The 17636-nt window shown below is 39.2% G+C and overlaps 7 protein-coding genes across 7 annotated transcripts; 1 reads left to right on the top strand and 6 right to left on the bottom strand.

The window, feature by feature from the left end:
* The first annotated feature begins 633 nt into the window (after positions 1 to 633).
* On the top strand, positions 634 to 2026 carry LOC106356550 (lipid phosphate phosphatase epsilon 2, chloroplastic). Its single transcript, XM_013796289.3, has 5 exons — positions 634 to 691; positions 765 to 1060; positions 1129 to 1354; positions 1432 to 1505; positions 1586 to 2026. The coding sequence occupies exons 2-5, from the start codon at positions 791 to 793 to the stop codon at positions 1811 to 1813; spliced, it is 798 nt and encodes a 265-aa protein (XP_013651743.1). The 5' UTR covers positions 634 to 691; positions 765 to 790; the 3' UTR covers positions 1814 to 2026.
* Positions 2027 to 5019: 2993 nt separating this feature from the next.
* LOC106358478 (putative pentatricopeptide repeat-containing protein At3g47840) lies at positions 5020 to 7311 on the bottom strand. The gene has a single exon (XM_013798291.3). It carries the CDS (start codon positions 7295 to 7297, stop codon positions 5207 to 5209), a length of 2091 nt encoding a protein of 696 aa, XP_013653745.1. The 5' UTR covers positions 7298 to 7311; the 3' UTR covers positions 5020 to 5206.
* A 165-nt stretch (positions 7312 to 7476) lies between these two features.
* Positions 7477 to 9543, bottom strand: LOC106358481 (mannan endo-1,4-beta-mannosidase 7). Its single transcript, XM_013798293.3, has 5 exons — positions 9037 to 9543; positions 8668 to 8862; positions 8452 to 8574; positions 8141 to 8343; positions 7477 to 8047 (listed from the first exon to the last, which is right to left on the bottom strand). Exons 1-5 carry the CDS (start codon positions 9364 to 9366, stop codon positions 7618 to 7620), a joined length of 1281 nt encoding a protein of 426 aa, XP_013653747.1. The 5' UTR covers positions 9367 to 9543; the 3' UTR covers positions 7477 to 7617.
* Positions 9544 to 10201: 658 nt separating this feature from the next.
* Positions 10202 to 12649, bottom strand: LOC106358479 (GTPase ERA-like, chloroplastic). Its single transcript, XM_013798292.3, has 9 exons — positions 12164 to 12649; positions 11910 to 12055; positions 11697 to 11837; positions 11491 to 11610; positions 11281 to 11406; positions 11038 to 11136; positions 10855 to 10956; positions 10568 to 10648; positions 10202 to 10481 (listed from the first exon to the last, which is right to left on the bottom strand). The coding sequence occupies exons 1-9, from the start codon at positions 12558 to 12560 to the stop codon at positions 10395 to 10397; spliced, it is 1299 nt and encodes a 432-aa protein (XP_013653746.3). The 5' UTR covers positions 12561 to 12649; the 3' UTR covers positions 10202 to 10394.
* A 634-nt stretch (positions 12650 to 13283) lies between these two features.
* Positions 13284 to 13930, bottom strand: LOC106358484. The gene has a single exon (XM_013798297.3). The coding sequence runs from the start codon at positions 13750 to 13752 to the stop codon at positions 13420 to 13422; it is 333 nt and encodes a 110-aa protein (XP_013653751.1). The 5' UTR covers positions 13753 to 13930; the 3' UTR covers positions 13284 to 13419.
* A 140-nt stretch (positions 13931 to 14070) lies between these two features.
* On the bottom strand, positions 14071 to 15730 carry LOC106358482 (pentatricopeptide repeat-containing protein At5g66500, mitochondrial). Its single transcript, XM_013798294.3, has one exon. It carries the CDS (start codon positions 15723 to 15725, stop codon positions 14142 to 14144), a length of 1584 nt encoding a protein of 527 aa, XP_013653748.1. The 5' UTR covers positions 15726 to 15730; the 3' UTR covers positions 14071 to 14141.
* Positions 15731 to 15803: 73 nt separating this feature from the next.
* Positions 15804 to 17518, bottom strand: LOC106358483 (gamma carbonic anhydrase 3, mitochondrial). Its single transcript, XM_013798295.3, has 5 exons — positions 17282 to 17518; positions 16832 to 16975; positions 16629 to 16754; positions 16402 to 16553; positions 15804 to 16303 (listed from the first exon to the last, which is right to left on the bottom strand). The coding sequence occupies exons 1-5, from the start codon at positions 17391 to 17393 to the stop codon at positions 16076 to 16078; spliced, it is 762 nt and encodes a 253-aa protein (XP_013653749.1). The 5' UTR covers positions 17394 to 17518; the 3' UTR covers positions 15804 to 16075.
* Between the last annotated feature and the right edge of the window lie 118 nt (positions 17519 to 17636).

The raw sequence follows: 17636 nt of genomic DNA, 5'->3' as shown, positions 1-17636 counted from the left end.
AGACGAACTTTCATATAGCGTATACAAAATAATTTGTATATATACATCACATGTAGACTAGTGAGTGTGTAGAAAATACGGAAATAAGCAACAATGTTGTGAAACGAAGAGACATGTATAATATTCTGAAGCATAAACGACGTGTACACAGGCTTTCTCACCGTTAATGCATTATTTAGGTTATATTCCGGTTTCAACTTGATAACATCAATTTTTTTTCCTTTTTTTTTCTACCATCTCCATTGGTTAAGAAAAAAAAAACAAATTCCTTGCCATCACAAGAACAAGAAATGGGCCTATTTGAAGCAAGTGATATGGGCTAATTATAACGAACGCAAGATGTATAGCAAACGATCATAGTTCTTAATGAAATGATCCAAATCCAATGATGGTAATGAACATAGTATATCTCTGCTCTGTTGTGATCATAACCACTGTTGGGATTGTGAAATTCCGTGTCCAACTCTATCTTATCTTATTAGTACGATATTGTCCACTTTGACCCTAGGAAGCTAGCCCGCATGGATTTACTTTTGGTTTCCTTACCAAAAGGCCTTGTACTATTAGAGTTGGACATATCTTTATATATTAGACTTTCCTTTGTCTAATATCCGATGTGGGACTTAACTTGTTATCTCACAACCACAACTTCCGACGAGACACCCTTGCAAGTTGCAACAGACAAAAACAAGTAATAATGTGTTCTGTCTTTACGATTTGTTCCTAGAGTCTTTTTTTAATCTTATAGCCATTTGACTTTTTAGGTGGACTTTCTCTTTATCTTTGGATTATGGCAGCGTCATCATCTCTTGTTACCTTCCACAAACTCACCTGCAGTTTCTGTTTTGGTCCATCCTCTGCTCCCGCTTACCTTACTTCCGGTCGAAGAAGGAGATTTTGGTCTGTCTCAGCCCCTCAAACCATGGCCGATTTAGTCAAAACTCATGCTCGGAGAGATGGCGAAGAAGAACGGTTTCAGGCGCTCGAGCAAGATGCTTTCATTAATAACCCGACCAACGATTTGGTCTCCGATGGGATTAACGCCGTCGCTAATCGTCTGGTTGGTATTCGAATTCTTCTTTTTTTTTTTTTTTGAATTTTGGTAACTTAATTCTTCAAAGATGGCAGAGCAAATGGGTTGTTGCTGGTTTATTTGGATCTGTTCTGCTTCTACGACACGATGGTGCAGCCTTGTGGGCTGTCATTGGATCCGTTTCCAATTCAGCTCTCTCGGCAGCTCTCAAACGCATACTTAACCAAGAGAGACCGGTTGCCACATTGCGTTCTGATCCTGGGATGCCATCTTCTCATGCTCAGTCCATTTCTTTCATCTCTGTCTTTACCATCTTCTCTGGTCAGTTCTTCCATCTCTGTTTCTACTTGCATTTGGGTCATCTCTTGAAAAAATGATTTTACTCGGTATTTCTGCAGTTGTGGAGTGGCTTGGAACCAACGAACTCTCTCTGTTCCTCAGCGGACTCATCCTCGCATTGGCTTCTTACTTTGTAAGTTTAAGTCAAAACTTAGAGTAGAATCATATATAAACAAAATCATTCACTTAATACTGATGTTAAATTGTATGCAGACATGGTTAAGGGTGTCTCAGAAGCTTCACACGACCAGTCAAGTGGTGGTGGGTGCCATCTTTGGTTCTGTTTACTCCACCTTATGGTACATAACTTGGAATTCACTTGTTCTCGAAGCTTTTGCCTCATCATTCTCTGTACAAGTAGCCGTCTTTGCTATTTCTGCTGCATCTGCTCTAGGATTTGCAGTTTATGTGCTACTTAACTGGTTCAAAGATGACAAATGATTTAAGGGTTTAAAAAAAACTAATCTCCTTATGTCATTCAATCCTATTGTTTTGAGTTATATATATATATATATATATATGTAGCAATCAACATTACCACTTGTGTTAGTGTAATAACTAGAGTTTTGCAATAAAGCTGATTTAATGTACTTTTGTTTACCTAATGTTTTCTTTATTGAAATGTGCAGTAAAAATGAACATCCATTTCATTCATTTTCTCTTATTTTTTCCTCAGTATCACATTATTTTTTCTTTATTTTTCCTTACCTTTTCCCAATATCATCTCAAAATCAAAGAGATATAAGAAAAGAACCAAAAAAAAAAAAATTACAAATCTTATGCCATAAACAAAATAAGTTACACTCATCATATCCATAATTTGAAAATAAAACATAAACAAAAAATGTAAATAAAACTCATAAAATTTAAATATTGTTCTCAATCTTCCAAACTCACATGATTTCAATCAATATAATAAACTGATACGGATGTTCTCATTATACTCATATGTCATTTGGAAGATATCCAATGTCTTCAAAGCATCATCATACCGAAAGAATCGCCTGAGATCTTCCAAGCCAATAAACTATCAAAATAAAGAAATAACTTCAATCAAAATTTGTAATTTCCAACATATATATAAATACATATACTGTGAAACTTACTGTTAATTATCACTCGCCACATTCTTAAGTATCTTTTATATGTTTCACTTTTCACATCGAATTCACATTTTATCATTGCCGCTACACCTTTTTCAATCATCATTCTCTTTCTCTGTCATGATGATAGATGCAGTGGTTTAGATCTGCAAACTTCTATACTGTGTTTTGTGGCAAATATTGACTGATTAACATGGTTGAAAATAGAGCTGGAAATTTTAATCATTGCCCGCGGGTCCCGCCCCGTTTGATCCGCCGCGGGGCGGGTGCGGGTCGAACCATTTGAAAATTTTAAATCGCGGGTGTGGGTGCGGGTCGAGAGTATTTTGAGCGGGGCGGGTGCGGATCAACCGAATTTGAGTCGCGGGTACCCGCCAACCCGCAAATTAAATAAAAAAGTTTTTTTTCAAAAAAAAAAACATTTTTCGTAAAATATATAAAAATACAATAAATATTTATATAATTTTAATTATAAATATATTATTTTAATAGTATTTTTTAAAAATAACTATTATATAAATAAAAAAGTAATTATTTTTAATTAAAATAATTATTATATAATTAGAAAATAATCATTTTTAATTAAAATAACTATTTTTAATATAATTAATATTACCCGCGGGTTTGGCGGGTTACCCGCGGGTTTTGGTGGGGCGGGTGCGGATATGAAATTTTTTGGTTGCGGGTTATGCGGGTCGAGTTTTTGAATCGAAAAAATGATTCAACCCGCAGCGGGGCGGGGCGGGTCGGGGCGGGTTGACCCGCGAACCCAGCACTAGTTGGAAAGCTGATAAAACTTCAACCCAATACTCGTAGTAGAGAGAATCAATGATCTTCTGACCGTACATGCTCATGTTAAACCAAGTAGATAATGACTTAACCATAACAACCTTCACAAGGCAGATAAAGATAACTAACACAATCGCATTTAGAGGTTTTTTTCAATGGCTACCATCACTTGATTAGTCGATGAGGTTTTTCTATTTTTGCTCAAAATCACATTATGTTTTCCTTATTTTTCCTCAATATTATCTTATATCATGTTATTAGAGAGGAAATCTAATATATTTTAAGCTTTTAATGTAATCAATGATTGAAAAATAGAAGCTTCTTAATTGTGGTACTTGTATTGTAATTAGAAGAGCAAGATATACTCATATAAGTTAATTTTATTAGATGTTATTAGTTACCGATTGTCTTTCCAAATTTTGAATGCCGTGTGAATGTATTTTTTTCTCAATACTTACATATTAATATATAAAACTGTCTAAATAATCTCAGACATTTATCCGAAATCTGAATTAAACGAAACCGAACCACAAAAGAACTGCATAAAACATAATATTAGAAATAAATATAATCAAAAATACTTTATTTAATTTTGTAAATAGACAGTATTATTAAAATAAATAAATTCTCAAAAATTGAACTACCGAATATTTTAGATATTTTAAAGATTTTATAAAATTTATATAATATAAGTATGAATGAAAGAAAATAACCCCTTAGAAAGCTGTGCAATTATTAGAATGAATAGACACATTTTTAGATAACCTCTTAAAAATCTATGCATTTTTTCTTGGAAACAAATCAAGAGAATGTGGGAAAGGTAACTCATGGAAGAGATACTCTAAAGGAGAAATTTGGATGGTTAATCCATCCAAATAAAAAATAATAATGATGCACTTTAACTATCATAGCTGCCAAGGTTTAATGGATATAAAGAAATATTTACTAATATGCCTTGTCTCAAAATTTCTACATAATCTAAGTGTGTTCATGAAACATGTATGTCAGAAATGCAGTTTTGTAAGAAGAAAACACACACACCTTTTCATTGTGTAAGAAAATTAATTTTAACGACTTCAATATTCTTATGACTCAAACACGGATTATTCTTTCAACTACCATTTGTTGAAAACATTTCATTTGAATATTTTTGTAAGAATTTATAAGCACTTGCTGCACACAATTCTTTTTTTTTACCATTTTTAAAAAAAAATGTGAAAGATTTACAATAAGATACTTATAGAAATGGACAATTTATAGTTTTCAAAGATTTATAAGAATAATCACGTTCAGATTTGAGATAGTTATTTTAAAATATATATTTACAGTATGACAATTTATTTTAAACTGATACAAGCCAAATCAAATAGTATCCTATCTTTGGATATACAAACTATCAACTATAGTAAAAATATATCATTATTTTCATATTATTAATTTTATTCAATGATTCAACTTTGGGTAATCTTCAAGAATATAAAAATAAAAAAAAATCCAAGTTTTTAAATACAATTTAGTATATATGTTATAGTTATCTTATGTGATTTTTCATATATTTCATTTTACATGGATTTGTATATTTAACTAAGAGACACCAATTAATACCTACCATCCTACATGTATCTTTACATATTGTTCTTGGAAAAAAAATCTATTTATTGCATGATGAAAAGACACAACAATATAGAAAGATACATCTTTTGATATTTTAATTTCTTTCCAACCAATGAAATTTTGGGATAAAAAACACAATCATTCACATTAATTTAGATTTCATATTATTAATTGAAAAAGAGAATATGTTCATTGCATGATTAAAAGACACATCAATACAGAAAAATACATCCTTTGACATTTTAACTTTTTTTTCAACTAATGCAATTTTTAGGATAAAAAGACACTATTATAAATAGATTGGTCCGGAACATATTATAACTAAGGATCACAAAATTTGAATTGACTCGGAATCTCTCTTCATCTCACAACCGTATCTAAGACGCTCAGCAACAGATACTAGTAATTCCAACACACTGTATATATCTTCACTTTGTGGATGGGAACGACCGCCAGATGCAAAAGCTGAAACCCGATCCTTGATCAAAATTGAAGACCATCCTGGCTCTTTGATCACGCCTTTTGATTTCATACTCTTCCTCACAACTGCAGCCTCTTTCCACTTCCCTGAGCTTGAATATATATTGGCTAGCGTTACAAGTGCCGTAGAAGAAGTAGGCTCCACCTCTAGAATCCTCTCTGCCGCCCTTCTTCCAACTTCAACGTCTCTTTTGGCAGTACACGCTCTGAGAAGCGTGGTCCATACTACATCATCCTTCTCACACGGCATCTCGTCGATCATCCTCTCTGCTTCGCATAGCCGTCCTGCTCGGCATAACAGATCAACCATACAACCATAGTGTTCCTTGGCTGGACTCATGTTGTACTTCTCTTGCATCAAGTTGAAATAGTGAAAACCTAGGCCAAGCTGACCCGAATGAGAGCAAGCGGTGAGAACGCTGATGAAAGATACAGCGTCGGGTCTGCAACCAACGTTTAGACTCTTCTCAAACAGATCGATCGCTTCTTTGCTCTTTCCATGTTCTGCGTATCCGTTGATCATAGCCGTCAAAGCAACGATATCAGCTCCTCTATCTGTTTCTTCGAATACCTTGGAAGCTTCTACGATACTTCCACATTTCGAGTACATATTAATCAGCGCGCTACGAACGGTGGGGCTCTGTTCTAAACCGAGATAAAGCGCAAGCGCGTGAACTTGCCTGCCTTGCTCAAGAACCGCCAAGTTCCCCGAAACGCTCAGCAAACTAGCGAGAGCAAAATCCGTAGGCTTCGTCCCTGATCGTCTCATCCACGAGAAATACTCAAAACCTTCTTCCGCAAAGCCGCCTTGAGAATACCCTCCGATGATCGTGCTCCACGAAATGACGTCTCTGCATCTCATTCCTCGAAACAGAACAGAAGCAGAGTCCAACTCGCCGCACGTCGAATACATGTTCATCATCGAGTTGCTCACTGACAAATAATCTCCTAGCCCTAGAGAGAGAACATTACAGTGGAGCTGCTCGCCCCAGACAAGTCTTGAAAGACTAGCGCAAGCAGCAAACGCGGACGCAAACGTTTGTTCATTAGGACGTACGTCAGAGTTTCTCATCTGCAAGAAAGTGTTCACCGAGTTTTCTTCTTGACCTATACGGCTATAAGCAGTGATAAGGCTCGTCCACGAGACCACATCCCTCTCTTTCATACTCTCAAACAAACGCAGCCCGTCTTGCATCTCCCCGCATTCGGTGTACATCGTGAAGAGCGAGTTAGCCACGTCGAGGACGGCGACGAAGCCTTTTAATATCACATGAGTATGAATCCCCCGTCCGTACTGAACTTGCCGCAGACCGGCGCAAGCCTTCAAGGCAACCGCAAACGTGAAAGTGTCGGGTAGTCCTTCGAACCTCGACATCTCCGAGAAGTACATAAGGCCTTCCTTATGACGACGGGCGTGAACAAGTCCCGTGATGATGGTTGTCCATGTGACTGTGTTTCTGTAAGGCAATTCGCTGAAAAGTCTGCAACACTTGTCGATCATTCCATCTCCTTTGTACAAATTCAATAAAGAACTTGCCACGTAGACATCGCTAAGGAGATGAGTTTTGTGTGCAAAAGCGTGTAAAGATTCTCCGAATGAAATGTTGGAAGCTTGACCACAAGCCTTGAGTGCAACACTTAGCATGTGGGAATCTGCGGAGACACGAGGATCATCGACGTGCATTTTAGAGAAGAGAAGGAGTGCTTCGTCGTAGTTTGTTGCAGCTATGTATCCCTGGATGATGGTTGTCCATGAATAGACATCTCTGTGTGGCATTCTATCGAACACTTGGCGAGCATCCTGCAGGTTTCCGGAGCCGACGAGAAACTTCAGTTGATCATTCAACTGATTCGAGACAAGGGAGGCCGGTTTCTCAACGGAAGCTGTGCAAAAATGTCGGAATCTGCCGCCATTTCTCACAAGAGTAAGTAAAATCATACTCTGTGGGTTCTCTTACTCGGATGTGACTGACACTGCCTTGTTGTCTAGACGACGGTGGTGTTGGGCCCCGCCACACAGTTTCAATCTATGTAACGAAAACGGCACGTCGTACTAATTTCACAAAATCATCTACCAAAAGCTGTCGGTTTGATTTTGATGGATCTTGTCCCCCTGAGTGTTTTTCTTTTCTCTTTGTCCATTACAACTAATAAAGTATCATTACAAGCTGAGATCTTACGGTTCGGAACTCATCTCTTGAGCTAAAAAAATAAAATAAAAAGTAAGTAAAGTATTACAAGAAGACCCCGCTAAATGTTTCAGTTTAGACCTCCTTTTCTTACTGGTCCATAGCCTCTGGCTCTCTTCCATTTCTCCACATTGATCATCCTAGCGAAGATTCTCCGAATCAAAGTTAACTTGCGCGATTGCTGAGCAATGACGTTAACAGTCGAGGAGCTTTGGCTAAGTATGATCCCATACCCATCTTGAAAATTATCCATTCCGTTGCCCAAAAGTTGCCAGAACAATCCTCCAGCTGCTGCTCCTCCTCGTTTCGCAGACTCGTAAATCTTGCCATACACTGTGTTGAAGACAAGGTCTCTCTGCGCGGAGCCTCCTTTCTTCGTTGATTTACCGAACTCTGCTAGGATTATGGGTTTGTGAAGAACGTTCTGAGCGTCTTGGATGTGTGCGTCCAGCCATTTGTTTAAAAACTCCATTTGAGATTGATCGCTCGAGTCTACAAACCTGCACAAATAATACTTAGTTAGTTAAACATGTGGTTTTTCTTTCCAACTGATTGGTGTAAAAATACATTTATGGTCATTATTAATTTATTACCATTCGTCTGGGTAAGAGTGAACCGTGACGAAATCAATCCCCGGGATGCGGTTATTGGCGATGAAATCGGTTCCAAACTGGCCTGGTGGGTTCAGAGTCTTGCTTTGCGGTGAGGACTGACCGTAGAAACCTTCAAGTCCAGCTTCAAGCAGATGGTTTCTGTCTAGTGACTTCACATGAGCAGCCATTTCAGTAATCCAAGCCTGTTTTTATAATTGAAAAAAATAAAACAAACCAACAAGTTAAATCCCCAAAAAAAAAAAAAAAGACTATACAAGTTATTATAGGTTGAAGATATGTTTAGGTGAAACCTGAATGGTTCTTCCGGTTGGATCTGAGGGGCAACGAGGCTCGTTCATGAGCTCCCAAGCCATAATAGTCGGGTCATCTCTGTAATGAACTTTGGTAAAAGTATTGAATCTGTTCAGCACAGCCTGCAAGGAGATTTCAAAAGGTTTAGCTGACAAAGCCATCATTTCTTTTTATTTTGCGTTGGGTGGAATGGTACACAAGTGAGAGAATGAAACCTTGATATGGTTCTTGTAGAAATCTTTAACAAGAGAGTCTGTGAAGAAATCGTCTTCAGAAGAAACAGGACGGCCACGACTTCTAGCCCAGTCCACATATTGCTTCTTCCCTCCAAAGCTCACGTAGTTGTTGGCGAAGCTGAGTATGATCTTTATACCATGCCTTCTTGCTTCAGCTATCGCAAAATCCAAACCCTTTTTCACCATTAAAAAAATAAAATCAAAATCTTTAGAAAGAAACATCAACAAAGATCCACATATAAACAAAGCAGGCGAAACCTAAATTGGTTTTTCATCTTAATAATTAGTTGTGTGAGTGTATTTAATATTTGATCTAAACCACATATGTTCTTGGTCTAGTGGCGTTACCTGAAACATATCTTCATTGTAAGAGCCAGGGGAATACTGGAGAGGCCTGTAACCGCCGTCGCTGAAGGCCCAGGTTCGAGTGACGGTCAGTCCATGGCGAGACGCTTCTTGGAACGCGGAGGATATCTTAGGCCGTTGGGAAGGATCGGAGGCAACGTACATGAGCCAATAGGCATTGAAGCCATTAGCGTAATAAGGATAGCCATTGAGGCTAAACTGAACACCTTTGGTTCTCACGAACCCACCTCTCGAAAACGCATCTGTTCCGAGCTTCAAATAGCTTTGTTGGATCAGGATCGATAGGATTGTAACCAGACACAGAGGCTTCATTTTCTCCTATTTTTGTTGTTGTTATTGTTGTGGTGCCTCTTCTCTTACACTCTTCTTCTTCTGGCTTGTCTCTAAGTGGGTATTTATGGACACAAACTATAACCGTTTTAAAGCATAAATCTCATTTAAGAGTGTGATAATAGCACATTCATGTATTTGCAATTTATATGAGTGGTTGATTATTAAATGGTATTATTTCTCAAAATTTTAAACTGTTGTACTATAAGGAAACTAATGGTGTCTAATAAAAATGTTAGTGTCACACTTAAAACTTTGAAAAGGTGTTTTACGTAGGAAGTAAAGCAGGTGATTCCGCTAATTTTGGTCCCAATCAAATCAATCAAAGGTACAAAGAAAGCGTGAAACCAGTCCCACTTAACACGCAAGCGTAACCGCACACATGCCTTAATGCTTCAGTATCGGATCATGTTACACGTGGCAGAGTTTCGTAGGTTCTTATAGCAGCAACCCACGCGTCTTTCCACTCATGGATACAGAGCCCCTCTAACTTTTACTTGATTGACCCTTCCTTGCTTTATGGGTCGGTGCATTTCTATAATTTAATTTAAAGCCCATAAAGACACTCATGTGCCGTTGCTCTCTAGATTTTTTCAGTTGGTTTGACGACAAAATGAGCGGTTCTAACTTTCCACCGACCCAACCAATTCACTCTACTACCTATCACCCGCCATAAATTACGGCCAGCTTTTAGAAAAGTAAGAAAAATGTAATTGTTTATATACTAGTATGTATTAGGTTATGAGTCTACTTACTACCTGTGATTATGAATAAAATGAGATTAATATTCTGTGGTTAGTTAGTGGAACAAAACAAAAGAAGAAAGAGTTTTATTTTTCAAAGGAATCGTCGGATTGAGATTAAAGACAAAAAGCTAACCTGAGGCTGAGCCGTATCGGTTAAATACATATAAAACAAAACAAAAATGGGGAAAAAGCTGACCTGAGCCGTGCCATTTGCACTTTCTACCCTTGTTCATATCCCAATTTGAAGACACTACACACTACTTACTACATAGCTCGGATCTGTCCTCCATAGCCATAGTACTTGAGAAGTCCCTCATCTTGTCTCCAATTCTCCTTCACTCTCACTTCCACCTTCATTCCACCATTTCATACGTGTAATCAATCATATGTTCATTTGATATTTATACATGTAATGATTCATGAACATTTTTAAGCACCTCAAGGTAGACTTTTTTCTGAAGGAAATCTTCAATGTCTAGTCGAGCAGCCGTTGCTAGCGTTTTCAAAGCCTTCCCTTCCTATAGTATATCACATTGAAACCCATTTCAGCTAAATTAGTCAGAGATAAACTTGTCTCCAGTTGAGACCTTATTGATCTTTGAGCAGAACAGCTAATAAACCTAGCTAAAGCATGTTATAACAAGAGGTCTAAGATCACAATGATTGCTCAATGCAAATCAGCATTTAACATTTTGATGTTAAGGGTTGTAAATATAATACTTACTTTTCCTATAAGGATGATCTTCTGCGAATTTTTATCCACTACTACTTCTACTTGAATAAAATCTTTTGCAGCTGGTCTCGTTTTGTAGCTCAGCACGTTCACCTGCCACATCGAATCAATAACAAACATGATTAAATAGGACGAGAGAGAGAATAAAGAAGGTTTGCAAACTTGTCAGTTTACCTGACATGCATAAGGAACTTCATTTCGATACTGCATAAATATCTTCTCTCTAACGATCTCAGCAACAAAGAATCTCTCCGGGTGCTCACTCACAATATCCTAGAACGTCCAACACCCGTATATGCCATTAAGCAAGCAAATTGGTTACATGTGTAAATACAAATAAACCTCGCAATATTAAGAAAATTAGCCACAAGCTCTGGTATACAACAGCAAAGGAGAGAGAGTTCTTTTCAATAATACCTTGGGATAATAAGGTGGGCCAAAGGGAAGTTTGGATAAGATCCACTCTTTCACGTCCTCCACTCCATGTCCGTACTTTGCACTAACAGGTATAACTTCATCAACCTCTGTAAATTTTTCATACCACTGCAAAGCAGTTGCAGCATCTATCAAGTAAAGAATATTACTATTGACTCCACCAAATCTGAATATCAAGTTTTATAAACTAACCTCCAGTTTCTTGGCAATCTCACCAGGTTTGATGAGATCTTTCTTATTCATAACAAGCAGCATGGGCGGTGGCTTCTTCTTTTCGAGGTCTCCCAAGCCCTCTTTCAAGACTTCGTCTATCTAGCACATTAACACAATCAATTAGAATTATGAGAGGGAATACTAAACTTAACTCTAAAAAAAAAAAAAACAGAGAAGAAGCATACATTAGCAGGAGTTTTACAAGCATCAACAAGAATAACAACGCAGTCGGCATTGATGGCAGCATCACGGACATTCTTCATCATCATAGTATCTAACCTGTGCATCTTCTTCTCGATTACACCAGGCGTATCATAAAGTATCATCTGCGCAACACAAGATTGCATCTTCTTAATTTCTACGTATATCAAACATGTGAATCTGTTAAGCAACCAAACCTGATAATCAGGGGCGGAACAGATACCGAGAATCCGATGCCTGGTGGTTTGAGGTTTATCAGTAACAATGGAGATCTTCTGACCAATCATTTGATTCGAAAGCGTGCTTTTCCCCACGTTCGGCATCCCAACCACCGCCACGTATCCTAATTTATTATAATATTATAATACCATCATCCCTAAAATCATATCAGCTAACAAAAAATCGATTAGGAATAAAATAAATAAAGGAGACGGAGAAAAAAAAAACAAACCGCTGCGATGATTGGTATCAGGAGGAGTGTGGCCGAGCTCCTCCATCTCGTAATCGTCGAGCAACGCCATGTTTCTGTCAGGTTTCATGCTCAGCGAGAGCAGACTCGCCTCGTCACTCACATCCTCTTCTTCTTCTTTATTTTCTATTTGCGAGTGCTCAACAACCTCCGTTTGCCTAATCCATAGTTTCTTCGAGGAGGCGAGTTCCGTCGTCCGAGGACCGTAGCTAATTGTGGTGCCATTGTTCTGCGCTTGAAGATGCGATTTGGTCAATCTCCGCCGACGACGACGAGTATCGATGTTTTGATGTGGATAGAAGTTAGGGGTTTCGAGTGCGGATGTAGAGAAGAATTTGTAGCGGGAAAGAGTGGGGGAAACGTGCGGAGTGGCCGCCATTGTTGTTTTTTTCGAATTGATAGCTCTCTCACTCGCTCACTGGTGGTTTGTGAAGCTAAGGAACGAAATATGATCTTCATACGACGTCGTTTTGTCTATTTTAATTTCAGTTAACTCCCCCTATTTATAATAGTATAGCAAATTGCTACCTCAGTTATATTTTGGTGCTCACAAACCCCCTTTGAGGAACACTACTAGATGTTGGCTAACATTGCAAACCAGTGAAAGACACGAACCAACCAACCAAATTGGTATATGACCAATGATCTCTGCAGCATCTAGCTGTTGAGTTATTCCCTCAACCTGTTTTTTTCTATATATTCTCTATAAACAAGTTAGAAAACAACCCATATTCATATTCCTCTATTCACAAGGCCTAAAGTTCAAAACTCATCCCATTTTAGCTCAGTTTCTATGTTGATAGTTCTTGAAGGGAATCACAAGAAGCTTTTAAAGTCAGATTACTGAATGAGTATGATGAAGTAGTTCTCAGTCCGAGCATATGCATGTATCTCTTAAGCATACAGGCTTCCTAAGGCAACAAAAAAACGACAAGGGGATCCAGGAACTGGCTAAAAATGATGGTTTATGCTCAGACTGACATCATAACAACTTCTCATATTAAATGGTCAGTAGAAGAAAGAGATCCACAAAATTTACCATCATAAAATTGCGTGAATTTTCAGCTCCTCCATCATTTTCTATCTCTGTGTTACTTGTAAAAGCTTTAACTGATTGATCTGTTATTAAACTTTAAAATTTTATACATGGATTGATCCGATCCACACAAGAAAAGAGAGCAACATTATGAACTTAGAGACGAGCAAAACCAGAGTTCTCTCTTTTCTCCATACAAAATCTATTTGTAATAAATGACAGGTCCATTTGAAGTAGCATCCCAAACTCCTCCTTCTTTCACATATTCCAAGTACCTAGAGAACTCTGGTTTCGCTGTCGTTGTGCTCTTCTTCTTTGTCTTCTTCTTCTTCCTCTGTGATCCAATATCGAAGAAACTCAAAAGCGGGTGAACTGAACCTCCAGTTTTCTCCACCGGTTTCTTCACCTCCGCTGGAACGCTCTGCACTTTCCCTTCTAAAAGCCTAACCCCTGCTGCTTCTCCTTCTTCTTCTTTCTCACCACCGAGCTTCTTGTAGCCTCCTCGGTCCTTCCTCGTGCTCAAGGCTCTGATCATCGTCTTCTCTGATTAAGTCTCTGTTGGAAGTTTAGTTGAATCTCTTATGGTGATGTGTTTCTTAAGAAACAAAGAAAGAGTCAAAGTGTGGAGGGGTTTGAAAAGGACACATCTTTTGACTTCTCTTGTCCTAATCCATTTATCTTAAAATTATCTGTGACATTGCCCTTTCAACTACTTCTAATCGCCGGTCAATGCTGCTCCATGCTGACTATGTCTTCTTTTGGTTTTTGACTTTTAGAACAAAGAGACAATTCAAAACCAAAGCTTTAGTGGGATTTTTTTTTTCTGTTCCTTTTCATAAAACAGTAGCTCAACTGCTCAAGTGTAGTATAAAGTGTTTAATAAAAGATGACGACTGATGCTGAAAAAAAAACAAAAGTGAAGATTCACATGAATGAACTGTGTCCAGCTGCTTTAACCAAACCTTTCTTCTTCAACTTCTCCCTCATCTCTTCAACCATATCCCACTTCCCAATCGCTGCGTAGAAATTCGAAACCAAAACATAGACACTTGCCTTCTCATCATGACCCTTCTCCTCCATAACCCTCCTTGCTGCATATTCGCCTCGCGTTACATCCATATTAAGACTACAAGCACTAAGTAGCGCGACCCATATAGCATAAGGAAGGTTGTTTCCGTTATCGTTCATTCTCTCGACTAATCTCCATATCTCCTCTGTATCACCAGCCTTGCTTAAGATATCGATGAAGCATACGTAATGCTCTGTTCCCGGTAACAGCCCATACTTGTCCTTCATCATACCAAAACATTCCTTACCTTCCTCAACTAACCCCGCGTGCGCACAGGCCGATAAAACAACGAGGAACGTCACTGAATTGGGCAAAACTCCACTTCCTTCTTCGCACATTTCCCTGAAGGTTTCGAGCGCTTTGACGCCATCCCCATTTACCCCATACGCATCTATCATACTCGTCCAAGAAACAACAGTTTTCGACGTAATGGCTCTGAATACAGCACGCGCTTGCGCGATCTGACCACATTTGCCGTACATATCCATCAAGCCGTTGCACAGCTTCGAATCCGAAAGGAAGCCGTTACGCAAGGCGACGCAGTGTATCTGTTTACCAATCCACAGATCAGAGTTGTCAGAGCAGCTAGCGAGAGAGCTAACGAGCACTCTAACATTGGGTCTCCGCCTACTCATAAGCAGTAACGCGTCCTCGTAGTTTCGGTTTCGTATGCAGCCTGATACCAAAGAGTTCAACATCGCCTCGTCGGTACGAACATTCAAACCGAAATAAACCTTCATGGCTTCACTCATCAGCCCTACGCTAGAGTAGAAGCTTATAATCGAAGTTCCTAAGACAACGAGATCGCGTCCAGTCACCACCACCACGGCGTGAACTTGCTTCCCTTGCTGCAGAATCTTGAGAGAGGCGCATGTTTTAACAACGGAACACAAAGTGAACTCGCTGATTGCTACTTTGTCTCTACACATAGCTGCGAAAACGCCGAGAGCTTCTTTACCCTTACCGTTTCTAAGGAAACCCGAAAGCAGAGCGTTCCACGAAACTACATCTTTATCCTCAACGCTGTCGAACACAGCAACGGAGTCAGCCAAGTTTCCGAGCTTTGAGTACATGTCGATAAGCGCAGTTTTGGATATGGTTCCTGTCTCGGCGCCTTGTTTGATCATCAAGGCGTGAACTTGGCGTCCTGTTTTGGGATAGGACGAGAGGGCACATGCGCCGAGAACGGGAGTGAAGGTGTGCGAGGTGAGAACAGGGCTGGCTCGATGCATGTTAACGAAGAGACCCAAGGTGCCATCTGGGTTTCCTCCGCGGAGGTAAGACGAGAGCTGAGAGTTCAGCGATGAGAGGTCTCGTTGCAGCATTTCGTCGAACACGTGATCGGCGTGGCCTGAAAAATTGCGCGCCACCGCGGCTCTCCATAGTAAATTCGTCGATTTACCGGAAGCATCACCCAAACGAGATAAACATGCGAACATGTGAAAGGAAAATGACAATACTCGGTGGCTTACAATAGAAGCAAGCAGAACCCTAATAGCAATCTCTATACGAGCATGTCAAAGCAAAAGGTCATTCTGTCTGAAAAGTGAGAAAAAACTGTTCCAACCACTTATTACACAGCCTTGTCGCCACAACTTTTTTTCTTAGAGAACAAAATCCCCTCAAGAATCTTTTACAGAGAAATAGAATGTCTTTAAAGCTGAAACTTCAATTTCCAAAGTAAGCGCTGGTCAATCAAAGGACCTTAAGCTCAAGAAAACTTTATTGGAGAAGCATGATATGAAGTTCCTTTTTAAAAAAATTCAAATCTAGCACGAATCAAAACTTCTCAAGCTGATTTTGGTACATTCTCAGAGAGACTGAGATCATCGTATTCAGCATCGCGAGCGTTCTTCTTGTAAAGAAGCTTCTTGAAATCAGTCTCGTCCAAGTTCTTTGTGTTTTCTGCGGTGTGCACTTGAGCTAAGTTGGAGTAATCCACAGCGGAACTGGAGAAGAAGGCCTTTTCTTCTTCAGTCACCTTCCTCATAAATCTAGCTGGATTTCCTCCCCAAACCTGTTTTTTTAAAGATTAGAAGCAAGACTGAGACCACAAACTTCACCAGAGCAACCAACAAAGTTGGGATAATAATAAGAGTGTGTGTATATAGGAACCTCGCCGGAGGGAATTCTAGTGTTCTGCCTGACAAGAGCTCCTGACTCAATCATGGCTTGCTTTTCAACATGAGCTCCATCCAAGACGGTTGCACTTGCACCAATATAGGCCTCGTCTTCGACAGTGCAGCCATGTAAAACAGCACTATGACCTGCCCCCCAAAAAAATTAACCTTACAATGAACACACTCTTGAGTTAGAGACAGGAAATGAATTGAGAATTTTACCGATAGTGACATTGTCTCCAATGAGAGTAGGCAAGACCTTGCCGCTCAAGTTGGACTTGGCAACGTGGACAAGAGTGTTATCTTGGATATTGGTACCAGCGCCGACACTGATGCTGTTAGCATCTCCTGCACAATAAGCCGTTCAAAGAGTGTGTTTGTTATCAAGGAAAGAGTATTTGATTGAGAAGGTAAAAGTAGTTTACCTCTCAAGACGCATCCATACCAAATGGAAGAAGCTGGTCCCACATGGACATTACCAATGAGAGAAGCGCTGGGAGCAACGAAAGCCTGCTTATCGACACTAGGGGCTTTGTCAAAAACATTCATAAGCGTGCGGTGCCTGGATACTGGAAAAACAAAGAAGGAGTTGTTGGCATGGCATAAGAAGTAGTATGTGGAGAAGGCTGGACAAAGTGAATCAATCACAGAGAACACTAACAAACAATTGAAGAGAATCGCTTTCAGCAATCTTTTTAAAATATATAAGAACCGCTTGATTTGATTTTTTTTTTTTTTTTTGACAAATCGGAAAAGAGCACGCACATAGAGAGAGATGAAATCAATAACAATGGCATAATCAATCAATCAATAAAGCATCAAGATGAGAAAAAACTTGAGATCAAACAAGGATTCGAATGGGAAAGAGATAGTACGTTGTTCACGGAAGTGATTTTTGCCTTGGAGGCGACAACCGAGGCGATCAAGTGCTTGACCAGTTTCGCGGATCCAGAACCCCACGCTGTACAATGCCTTTCCCATCACCATCCTCTTCTTCTTCTTCGTCAACGAAATGAAATCCGAAAAGGGCTTCTTCGCCGGAACTAGACCTAGAGAGAGAGAGAGACTTCCACGCTCGTTGGTTTTCTGCTTAAATTCCGGTTATTATCCAGTTCGCCTTGTTAATTCATTCCGGTTTTAATTAATTTCGGTTTTAGCCGGTTAAGTAATTCCGGTTTTAGCCGGTTCATTGTCGGTATCCTTTTGGTAATGTTCCTTTTTTCTTTTGTC

The sequence above is a fragment of the Brassica napus genome, chromosome A7 (genome assembly GCF_020379485.1).
Source record: "Brassica napus cultivar Da-Ae chromosome A7, Da-Ae, whole genome shotgun sequence".
Lineage (NCBI taxonomy): Eukaryota > Viridiplantae > Streptophyta > Magnoliopsida > Brassicales > Brassicaceae > Brassica > Brassica napus.
Note: the sequence above shows the minus strand (reverse complement) of the source record. Positions and strands in the feature narration are given on the sequence as shown.

Bases quoted from the DNA above. Each gene is read 5' to 3' on its own strand.
- LOC106358481 (XM_013798293.3), bottom strand. From the start codon at position 9,366: ATGAAGCCTCTGTGTCTGGTTACAATCCTATCGATCCTGATCCAACAA. The intron at 8,863-9,036 runs GTAACGCCACTA...ATGGTGAAAAAG, and splicing joins ACAATGAAGATATGTTTCAG to GGTTTGGATTTTGCGATAGC. The intron at 8,048-8,140 runs GTAATAAATTAA...TTATTTGTGCAG, and splicing joins CACTCTTACCCAGACGAATG to GTTTGTAGACTCGAGCGATC.
- LOC106358482 (XM_013798294.3), bottom strand. From the start codon at position 15,725: ATGTTCGCATGTTTATCTCGTTTGGGTGATGCTTCCGGTAAATCGACG.
- LOC106358478 (XM_013798291.3), bottom strand. From the start codon at position 7,297: ATGATTTTACTTACTCTTGTGAGAAATGGCGGCAGATTCCGACATTTT.
- LOC106358484 (XM_013798297.3), bottom strand. From the start codon at position 13,752: ATGATCAGAGCCTTGAGCACGAGGAAGGACCGAGGAGGCTACAAGAAG.
- LOC106356550 (XM_013796289.3), top strand. From the start codon at position 791: ATGGCAGCGTCATCATCTCTTGTTACCTTCCACAAACTCACCTGCAGT. The intron at 1,061-1,128 runs GTTGGTATTCGA...CAAAGATGGCAG, and splicing joins ACGCCGTCGCTAATCGTCTG to AGCAAATGGGTTGTTGCTGG. The intron at 1,506-1,585 runs GTAAGTTTAAGT...AATTGTATGCAG, and splicing joins TCGCATTGGCTTCTTACTTT to ACATGGTTAAGGGTGTCTCA.
- LOC106358483 (XM_013798295.3), bottom strand. From the start codon at position 17,393: ATGGTGATGGGAAAGGCATTGTACAGCGTGGGGTTCTGGATCCGCGAA. The intron at 16,976-17,281 runs GTACTATCTCTT...TTGTTTTTCCAG, and splicing joins AAATCACTTCCGTGAACAAC to TATCCAGGCACCGCACGCTT. The intron at 16,755-16,831 runs GTAAACTACTTT...CTTATTGTGCAG, and splicing joins GTATGGATGCGTCTTGAGAG to GAGATGCTAACAGCATCAGT.
- LOC106358479 (XM_013798292.3), bottom strand. From the start codon at position 12,560: ATGGCGGCCACTCCGCACGTTTCCCCCACTCTTTCCCGCTACAAATTC. The intron at 12,056-12,163 runs GTTTGTTTTTTT...ATAATAAATTAG, and splicing joins TGATACCAATCATCGCAGCG to GATACGTGGCGGTGGTTGGG. The intron at 11,611-11,696 runs GTATGCTTCTTC...TTAATGTGCTAG, and splicing joins CTTGTAAAACTCCTGCTAAT to ATAGACGAAGTCTTGAAAGA.